This window comes from Xenopus tropicalis, chromosome 2 (assembly GCF_000004195.4).
Source record: "Xenopus tropicalis strain Nigerian chromosome 2, UCB_Xtro_10.0, whole genome shotgun sequence".
Taxonomy (NCBI): domain Eukaryota; kingdom Metazoa; phylum Chordata; class Amphibia; order Anura; family Pipidae; genus Xenopus; species Xenopus tropicalis.
The window spans coordinates 101,667,765-101,679,027 of record NC_030678.2 but is presented as its reverse complement, the minus strand read 5'-3'; the positions used below and the strand labels follow the sequence as shown (position 1 = coordinate 101,679,027).

The window sequence follows — 11,263 nt, the reverse complement described above, 5'->3', positions numbered from 1 at the left end:
TGACATTAAATCCCATCTGCCACTTAGCTGCCTTTTTTAAACCACACCCATGTTATCACAAGAACTTTTAAGACCATACCCACATAAATGGTGGTAGCACAGCAAAAACCCAAATAGTTGGTGCTCACTGCAGGGATATCACCCATCATATTTAAAAGAATTCCATTATGCCATCCTTATGTCACCCTTAAATCCATATGCCTCCTCCACCCTGTGAATAGTGCAGCAACCCCCAACATGTAATTACACACTTAAGGGACCATTTAAATGACTATTTCTGAGTGTCTCAAAATAAACCCCTGCCAGGTTCACCTCCCACAGGCAGCATAGGGCAGGCACAGTATGGCTCACACAGGCAGGGTAGGGCAGGCACAGTATGGCACACACAGGCAGTACTCTGCCTGCCCTATGCTACCTGTGTGTGACATACTCTGCCTGCCCTACCCTGCCTGTGTGTGCCATACTCTGCCTGCCCTACCCTGCCTGTGTGTGCCATACTCTGCCTGCCCTATGCTGCCTGTGTGTGCCATACTCTGCCTGCCCTATGCTGTCTGTGTGTGCCATACTCTGCCTGCCCTATGCTGCCTGTGTGTGCCATACTCTGCCTGGCCTATGCTGCCTGTGTGTGCCATACTCTGCCTGCCCTATGCTGCTTGTGTATGCAATACTCTGCCAGCCCTACCCTTGCCTGTGTGTGCCATACTCAGCCTGCCCTATGCTGCCTGCGTGTGCCATACTCTGTCTGCCCTACCCTGCCCTACTCAATAGAACTGTGTACATAAAATCAAAAACCTGAAATTTGTGAGTTTGCAAAAAAAAAAACTAAAAAACTTGAAATATGTAAAAATCTCAAAAAGAAAAAAAATGGCATACATTTTGCCAAGGATAACTCCCATTGACTTCTACATGAACTCGCAAGCTTATAGATGCCGAAGTTTTACTTTCACATTTTTTGTACCTAATAAATATCACACATTTCAGTGTCTGAACCATAATTAGAATATTGTCACTTTTAGAGCTAAAAATTTTGAATCCTGAAAAAAATTCCAATTTGAATACAAAGTAATTTGATTTTCTCTTGCATTACCCTACAAGGCAACATAAAAAATTAGTTTTCTCTCAAACTAGTTGCATCTGGTTATTGGAACAGGTTTCTTTCATGTTGATATTCTCCCCATAATGTTTAGAACTGTGGTTATAAACAGACAGCCCTGTTAGTATTACAGACATTAAACAAACGACAGAGGCGAGTCAACATGTGACGGACAATACTCGGCTTACAATTCACTTAGTAAGCCAGAAAATGTATGTTAACCTGATGGATAATAAGCAATCATGACTTTCAGTTCTTTTACAAAATTACACAGGAGAAAGTAGTACAAAAATACTTTTTATTTTTATTAAACAATTTTGTTTGCTACAAAACAGTCACATAGCCTTATGTATTACATGTGCTCACAAATTACATAAAGCAGTGAGAAAAACAGTTGAAGGGAATTCTGCTTTGATTCAGATCCTGAAATCAAGGGACACAGCCGATAACATAGCAACAGCTATCTGTTTCACTCTACTGTCTAATAGATAAAGTACAGCATGGTAACCTAAGCCTAAAGTTCATGCTGAGTTACAGCAGCTCTCATTAGATTTGGTCAGTAAATAGTGGATACACATTTCTTTAAAAACCTAAACAAATATTATAAATATTAAGAATAGAGCTAATTATCTCTGTATTTTCTAACCACACAATAGAACTCACACTGTGGGTAAGGGCAACCTTAGGAGCTTATAGGAGCTTTATCCAGTGTGTTATATGAAAAATATACATTCTAAAATAATCATGTTTCTTTTATAGTACAGTGTTTGGTTTGGTGGAAGCCATTTATTTTCTATGAAATAAATATATCTTTAAATTTTTAGATACATTTCATAAGAAAATGACTGCCCTACTCTTGTACACATTATCAATAATAAAAGAATATGTTTACCACTGGCTTTTGTTTGTTACTACAATCCTTAACAAAGCACAGCTGTTTGTACATTATAATCTTTATTAAAAAGCACATTTTGCTTTCATTTATTCGAATCATTATCACTATTAGTATTATTAATTACTGTAGAAATTGTATTTTTTCCACTTGGTACAGAATCAGAATGATCTTCTATGTTATTATTTTGTATCTGATAAAACATATGTGGCTGTTTATGGAAAGGCGTTTAATACAAAAATAAATAAAAAGACTAAAGGAAAGTAAATAATGGCTGTTGTGACTGTAGTAATTCCCCCCCCCCATCTTCCCCTATAAATGAAATCTTCCACAATAGTAACCTAATCAAACCTCATTTGTGCTTAGTTGCAATAAACTCAAAATAAAGCTTAAATATTATTCATAATATTGCATAAAATGTACATGGTTATTTGCAAAAAGAGACACAGATGAGTGAAGGAAGCAATTGTTTCCTAACATTTTTTCTAGATGCAGTTCCTCTATTTAGTACTCAGACAAAATGGGTTGATTAGACTTTCCCATCATAGGGTAATGTATAAGTCGCTGCAACTAATCTCATGCTGTTTTCAGACTAATCGCTACTTGTGTCTTTGCCCTTAATGGTCTGAAGAAGAGCATTACACATTCTGTATTTATGTATAAAATTTAAGTAATCAAACAGGTAATAAGGTACTGCAATATACTCCATATGTATCCTCAATTGTAGATCTCCCAGTGAGTGGAACTGGAAGTGGCGTGAAGGTAAATATAAAAGTCTTTAGGGGACCTATTTACCATAGTTTGTAATATGAACATTTCCTTTGTTTGCCTAAAAACCTAAAAAGTCACCATGTTTCTCTAATGTACTAATAAACATATTTGTCCTGTGCTTGGTAAAGCTTTTTATAAAATAACATTTTGTGCTGAAAAGAATTTTGTCCTCTTTTGTAAAAAATATTTCAAAACCTCTCTGTGCGAATAAAATGCACTTTTCTACTTTGACATTGAGGGGAAGATGGCAAGAGTAACAATGTGTTTGCGATTTTGGTAAATAGGCCTTAAACATTTAACATCATGTTACATAGGAGTCAAATATAAATGGTAAATTAACACAACATAAACTCCACAAATACTATATTACACATTCAGACAGTTTATGTCAAAGTCAGAAATAACACAAAATATCACATTCACCTCAAACACTCAAACTTAAAGATTTTGGACAATGATGGAAATGGAATGGGATTCTCCCCAATTCTCCAGATTTTATGCAAAACCCAAGCAAATTGCTGCATGTGAAATTTCCCTAAGGATGAATGAAATCTGACAGTGATAATCTTAATCTGATGGTTATAGAATCCATGTGAAATGCATGTCACCAGTGCTCCGATGCTGACTATTATGTGTTATTATCAAGTATTTCTTATTGCACACCATAGTTCTGAACAAACGTGAATTTAGCATTGTGTTCTGTTGTAGATCTTCAATGAAAGCGTTGGTTTGGTCAATCATCCATCTTGGTGCCCCTGCCAGAAAAAAACATGTATCATGAGTGATTGTCAGAAGTCATTGAGTGCCTACTTAATGCATTTCATGAAACATTATTCATGCCTTTACCATATATAGTGTAAAATATCCTAAACTAAGATGCTACCAAGTTTTATCAACAAAGCTTTTTTTGGAAATACTTACTAATTACTTTTTAAATTACTTCTGGCTGAAAAAAAACTTTAAAAAGTAAAAGAAGATTAAAGAAGAAGTGTTGCGTCCTTTCAAGTAATTCATTCAGATACTGATGAACTACAGTCTTGCTGTAATCAAACATAAAGCAGTAGTACTTAAAGCATAATGCACTATGTGAACAAAAGTATAAGGACACCCGGCTGTCAAAGATCTCATTCCGAAATGGTAGTAACATGAAGCTGGGCCTCTCTTTGCTGCAAAAGCAGCCTTTACTATTTAGGGAAGGCTTTCTACTAGATGTTGGGACATTGTTGGTGGGAATTGCTACCACTCAAGTATAAAATCTTGAGCTGATAGGGATCAGGCCTGGCACATACTGTCATTCTAATTCATCCCTAGAGGGTCAGGGCTATGCCCTGAAAGTGTTTACTGAGGGTAAAAAATCATGGGGCAGCTTTACCAAAATGTGAGGTTAGAGATGAACACAGAAAAAATCACCCACTTCTGTTCATTCCTTTCGGATTTGTAAAAGCATATTTATCAAACGGTGAGCTCTAACTTTCACCCAATACACTTCTAAAAATACCATAGGAATGAATAGAAAGTGGGTGAATTTTATTTATCTCCCATTAATTTCTGTGAATAGAATATCCTCTCTCTCTATATTTGTATTTGTACTTATTAATGGGAGCTACCATATTGTTTATGTTTAGATTACATGATCATTTGAAAAATCAGGGAATTAAATGCAATCAGGGCAGTTCAGATTTTTTATCATGGGGCAACTTTATGTGATGCTGGGAAGTATGTTTTTTGCATAACTACAGAACTGCTGCATGTATTTAGGTATACATTGTAAGTACCGAGTTTATGCTTATAAATTCTTAAATCTGATTCATTGTATTCACAGTGCACTGAACATAGGTCTGAACAAAGAGCAGTCCACTGCAATAATAAGGATGAATTCTTCTGTGTAAGTGACCAAACAATTGAAATATCATTCTATTAATGTTAGTGACATACTGGTGCAGTTTTACTAAGGGGGTGGTTCACCTTTAAGATAACTTTTAGTATGTTTTAGAAGGGTCCATTTTTAGCAACTTTTTCATTGGTCTTTATTTTTTATTTCTCATTTTTTTTAATTATTTGCTTTCTTCTTCCAAATTCAAGCAATCAAATTGGAGTCACTAACCGCTGCAGCCGAACAGTCAAAAAACGATTGCTTTGTAAGGTTATGATTTTATTGTTATTGTTACTTTTTGTTAATAATCTTTCTATTTATATTCCAGTGTCTCATTCAAACCACTGCCTGGTTGCTAGGATAATTGGACCCTAGCAACTAGATATATGCTGAAATTCAACACTAGAGAACTGCTGAACAAAAAGCTAAATAATTCAAAAACCACAAAAAATAAAAAAAAGTGTTCTCTACCTCATACAGGTATGGGACCTGTTACCCAGAATGCTCAAGACCAGGGGCTTCCCATAGATCTCTAATAAGGACTCATTATATCTTAGTTGGGATCCAGTAGAAGGTACTGCTTTATTATTACAGGGAAAAAGGAAATCATTTTTAAAAATTTGAATTATTTGATTAAAATGGAGTCTATGGGAGATAGCCATCTCATAACTTGTAGCTTTCTGGATAAGAGGTTTCCATATAATGGATCCCATACCTGTACTTAATTAATTAAAAGGTGAATAACCGCTTTAAACCAAAGTGCCATGTACTATAGGCCTAAAGGCCTAATCAAAGAAAAGCAAATATATCATATATGCTTACTTTACTGTGTATTTAAAGGGAAAATAATAATGATAAATGCTGCATATAAACAAGGTATATTCTGTGCATCATTTTTAAAAGCAGTATGACAGTTAGTAGGTACAGTGTGCTTTGAAGCTATTTTCAATATTGTGAGACATATGCTGCCCCTAATTTCACCTCAGGAAATATCCAAGCTGCATAAACAAATGTGACTTTACATGATTTACAATGCTGATTGGCAACAACAGGCGCACTTATGACAACTATTAACTAAATAGCTAACTGAGCTCATTTGGTAATTTGCCCGCAGGGTGCAGAAAGAGCTGTGGGGAAGCCCATAATTATACACTGCTTGAAGCAAACACTCCAGACTTGCAGAGGATTTTTGGCTGGAAATAAGAATTAAACACGAAGTATATAGCTCCACTCATGGAGGGTTACACACAGGCCTAACATTAAAACTCGAGCAGCAGGGACCTTTTTATAAGTAGTGCTGCGCTTGTTGCATGAAGCAAAGACAGGAAGAAGGCAAATCCCAGGAATCCATTATAAGCTAATAAAAATAACAAATGAAGAATCCATTATAAACTAATAAAGAATAAGAAATGATTTCCTCTACATCTTTAGAATAGCATACCTTTCTGTTGATTTAACAGGACTTGTATGTATTTAACTGTGTATCATAGACATTCTCTGAGCTGCTGGAATTGAGCTGTTGGCCATTCTGGGAATAGACTTCCTCCTTTTCTTGTGAATCCTAAAAATGCAGAAAATTTGTTATTGAGCAAAAGTCTTTGAAAAACGATATATATTAATACATGACTTTTAAAAAAAATCTAGCTGGAAAATAAAGGAAAGTATTAATATATATACTGTAGAATCTATAACCTGTTAAAGGCTCATTTCTTATCATCAGCTCACAACTCCAGTGCTCTCTTGTGTTTTTGGTTAAACATCCCCAGAGACATATGTGATTTACAATAATTTTGAGATATTGTTATAGTTTTGGTGAGTGTAGCAATAATTTTTGACATTACTGCACTGCTGAGTGGAATGTGAAGAAGTGAAAAATGTACACTCTCCCTATTCTGTATCCACTTCCATAAATCATTTTCAATGCACCCTTTCCCAGCAGTGTTATTGTTGGTATGATGCAAGGCATTCTTTTCAAACTTAGGAGTGATACACCCCTGGGCTGTTATAGAAGTAATATCTTTTAATGAAATGAAACCCTCATAATATTTTCCCTACTCATTCTAGCACCCACACTAGCCACACATGCAGCGATGCAACAATAAGGGTAAAGACACACGGTAGCAGCTACTTTTTCATGGCTACCAAACACCAGAAAATATCCTACCATAGAGAATACTGAAAATTGCCTCTGCTAAAACACACTTAGAGACAATTATCAGTAAATGATCAGCATTGTCTATTTTAGTAGACTGCTACTAGTTGCTCCATGTGTCTTCATCCTAAATGTTTAACCAAATTAGATGCACATTATTTTGTGTGTATGGAGCCCCCACACATTTGCAGTTTGGTTAAAATGATGAACCCCATCAGCACATGTATAAGCCAACCATGGGTCTTTTTTGGACAGACTACATTAAACAGCCTTGATTTTTTTCTTCAAGTCAGTATTTCCACGTTCATTAAAAATGAACCAGCAATAAAAACATCTTATTAGACTATTAAAGAAAGAGTCAAATTTAAAGAGAAGAAAAAGTACAATCACTGGGGGTGCCAAAATGTTAGGCACCCCCTATTGATTGTAATCAATCACCTTATACCCCAGGCTGGGGCTCATGTTAGCCAGGCCCGGATTTGCGGAGAGGCCGCAAAGGCCCGGGCCTAGGGCGGCACAAATTTAGGGGCGGCATGCCGCCCCGCCGCAACAAAATTTTGAAATTTTGCTCCGATACGGAGCAGTGGGGATTTCTCCCCACTGCTCCGTATGGGAGTTAAATGCCTGCGCATGCGCGCTTGCGTCGACGTGTCGCGGCATGGGGGGCTTGTTCACGCATGCGCAGGGGGCGCAAATGGGGGACGGCCTAGGGGCGGCTGCTTTTTAAATCCGGCGCTGATGTTAGCAGAAAACTGCACCCGCCTGGGGTATCTGCAAGGAGCAATCCTCTGCCTGCTTCTTTTGTCTTTGTGTGAGTATGCATGTGCAGTAAAGTGAAAAGCCGAACTGGCTGTGCATGAGTCAGCCTCGAGATTGCAAAGAAAGAAGATGGAAGATAGAGGATCCCTCTCTTGCAGGTACCCCAGGCTGGTGCAGTTTTTTTCCTTAAATATGAAACTTTTTCTTTAATGCAACAAGATGCTGGAAACAAAAGTATGGATTTCTAGCAGAAGGATAACTCCTATACTTGAAAAGTGCTTTTTTGCATGCTTTAAATTGCCAATATTCCTTTTAAGCTACATGCACTTTGGGCATAACAAGAACATGAAAATGGCAGACAATATATACAAAAACCTTGGCATGCAAAAAGCTCAAACAACTTACATTTAGCTGTAGAATTATGAGCATTGCAAAGTAAGGAAGAGATCAGACTGTTTATATAGTACAAAGGATTCTAGCAACACATTTTAACACAGAAAATGTACACATTATATAAAATAATTACCATCTTCACATTAAAGTCATAACAGTAAACCAAAAGAAAAGTTACGCAAAGGAAAATCTTTAGCATAATAGTCTGGAAGATGTTGAATAGTATTGTACATTTGTGCCCCTGACCCTGCAGGTGTATGCACTCCTCCAGCAAAACACCTTACCAAGCTTATATAAATAAAATAAAATGCAGATAATGAAACTGGGTTGCTACATTGGGGGGAACAGGGGGGCGTCTGCTCCTCTGGAGTTCATCCCACCATGCAAAGAAAAGTTTCCTGTTATTTTTAATGGCAACATTCGATTTAGCAGATTCAGCTGGATTTCTGCACTCTGAACGCTGCCTTAGAGCTAAGAGCTGGGGTGGAGCTAGGAGACATTAGGATGTCTAGTTATATTCATTGCTGCATTGTTGTTTTATACTTTAAATTACTTCTCAGGCAAATTCTGAGATTTCTGTGTTGTAACTGAACTGGTATTTATGAACAATTTTTTATAATATTTATTTGTCTTGGTGAGAAAACTCTGTGCTGGCTACATATATGCCTATATGTCTGGCCCTACACTGCAGTCATTTTCAACTGATTTGTATGAACAGTGTTAGGTATGTAATAACCCCGAAGAAGAATTTGGCAGACTGGGCAAAAAAGAAAAGTAGGCTAACAGCCTACATGCATGGAGTTGTTGTCTTACCCAGACTAGCACTGGGCCATATCTCTGAATAATGATATGACCATAAGACAGTTAGTCGGATCAGTCCAATTTAGCCATCTGTCTGTGGCCAATTTGCACAATATCTGACTTTGCCATTCCTGCAGAAAAATTTTCTGTGGATTTCCACAGGCACTTCGGTTTCTATGTGAACCAGACATTTGCATTAATCACAAGGTAGTTTAAAATGAAAATGCAAAACAATGCAGTAAAGTGAGTCCACTGTCTCCAGTTCACTTGGTGGAGCCTTTACAGCAATTTCAGTGGGCATTGGAATCTCAGACTATTAAGGATGCTTTTTCTGCAATGACAGCCTGTTTTATATTAACTAAACCTCCATAAGTCCATAAGTAGAGAATGCCAAAATGCGAAACAACTGTAAAATACAGTTTGAATCTCTTTGTACTGATAGATTCGGAGGTTTGACCCCATATAGAGTTATCTGGGTGCATCATTTGATTGCATAGTACAGGTATGGGACCCATTATCCAGAATGCTCAGGACCTGGGGTTTTCCAGATAAGGGATCTTTCCGTAATTTGGATCACCATACCTTAAGTGTACTAAGAAATTATTTAAACATTAAATAAACCCATTAGGATTGTTTTGCCTCCAATATGGATTAATTATATATTAGTTGGGATCAAGTACAAGGTACTGTTTTATTATTACAGAGAAAAAGGAAATCATTTCTTAAAAATAGAGTCTATGGAAGATGGCCTTACTGTAATTCGCAACTTTTTGGATAATAGGTTTCCAGATAAAGGATCCCATACCTGTATATGACTTGAAATCAATTCCCACAAGTAAAATACATAGGGGCACACAATTTTGTAGTATAAATGGGTGCAGGTAAACAAAATTCACTTTAAGAAAAATAAGTGAATTTCTACAAACAGCTAAGGTAATATTGTCACTGTTTTATAATTTATCTGTCCCTTATTTAAGGGGTGTTTTCCTAAAACATTGAAACGCAGCTTAATAAATAGTTCATACATTTTTCATTATAGCCTACTTAAAGCACATTTTTCTGTTTGCAGAAAAAGTCATTTTGACTAACCTTTTGCGCTGTTTTAGCTTGTTTAAACTTCTTCTCCTTATAATAGTTCCTTTTTGGAAGAACATGTAGCAACATCAGGTCACACACAACAGTTGCCTGAATAGGTTAAAAGAAAATATATAAGTTATTGTTACAAAGCTAGTGACAAGCAATCTATTTTACACTGAGCACTCTGCTGAAAATGGTAAATACCTACCCATAATCCCTAATTCCCAGACTAATTTTAAGATTAAAAACAGTTTATTTCATGGGTAAAGTCCTCTTATCTATTATCTCTCAGGCTAAGCAACATGAGGCTGGTGTGTGCAACTACCTGACATTTAATAAGCAAATTATCAGTTTAATCTACCTATTAAAACCGGTGGTGCACAGGCACACTAGGGCACAAGTTATATGGCCGTTATTCATGTGGTTTTGTTAATTGATCCTAGTTTAATGCCTGCGCAGTACAGGGCCCCCTTGTGGCCTGTGGCTGTTGCCACTCCATAACTTCTGCATCTGACTGATGTGCATGTCACACTTCAGTCCCAAATAAATACAATGGAGCACAGAAACCTGCAGCAATTCATTTAAGCTGGAAGGCATGGGTCAAATTGCGGATTGCACTCATTATTTTTGCACTTTTTACACTGCCTTATCAATTGTATATGACCCTTATAGTATTCAGATTTTTCTCTGTTGATTTTTACTAAGCAGAGGAGAGGGCATAAATCTCTACCCTGGGAGAACCTGGCAGCTTTTCTTCATGAAAGAGCGCTGGCAACTTCTAGATTGGCATTTTGGAATTCATTTAGTCATTGAGGAAAAATGTTTATGCCATATAATAAAGCATTCTGTCCATTTATAGAGATCTGTATTTCTTTGCTTTTTTTTATGAGAGTTGAGCAAATCTTAAGAATTTTTGTTCTGGATTCTAATTTTGTAGGCGTTTCTTCTGCTATATTTCAGCAACAACATGTATACAGAACTGACCTTAAGGACAATGCAACTGTTCTAAGCACAAACAAGAAAAATGCAATATACAGTACACATGTATAAGTACTGTACTTACCACTCCAAATATACCAATTCCCGAGCCTATGGTTGTCATTGTTGGAATTATATCAAACTTCCCCCCCTACAAATATAAAAAAGAAAAGAAATAAAGATACAGGAGTACCCAGACCAAATACAATATCGGTTATCTTGAATAGGATCTATTATCTGGAATGCATGGGACTTGCGTTTTTATGGGTATTTCTGTAATATGGATCATCATATTATACCATACTCAAACAAGTTTTGTCACCAGCATGAATTTATGCACTTTAGTTATCATCAAGTACAAGTAACTGTTTTATTATTACAGAGAAAAAGCTAGTGATTCTTACATACAACGCTATAAAAATATATTCATGGGTTTTGCTAAGTGGCAAAGCAACCAAAATGCTCCTTCTAAAA

The 11,263-nt window shown here is 36.6% G+C and overlaps 1 protein-coding gene across 2 annotated transcripts in view; it reads right to left on the bottom strand.

Moving 5' to 3' along the window:
• Window positions 1-1,377: 1,377 nt before the first annotated feature.
• Window positions 1,378-11,263, bottom strand: part of p2rx1 (purinergic receptor P2X, ligand gated ion channel, 1) — a 54,448-nt gene continuing 44,562 nt past the window's right edge. For both annotated transcript variants that reach the window (XM_031896983.1, XM_002932279.5), the window contains 4 exons: window positions 10,875-10,940; window positions 9,824-9,919; window positions 6,071-6,190; window positions 1,378-3,511 (listed from right to left, as the gene is read on the bottom strand). In XM_031896983.1, the coding sequence (XP_031752843.1) occupies window positions 6,083-6,190; window positions 9,824-9,919; window positions 10,875-10,940 (270 nt within the window). In that variant the 3' untranslated portion in view covers window positions 1,378-3,511; window positions 6,071-6,082. The remainder of the gene's footprint in view (window positions 3,512-6,070; window positions 6,191-9,823; window positions 9,920-10,874; window positions 10,941-11,263) is intronic.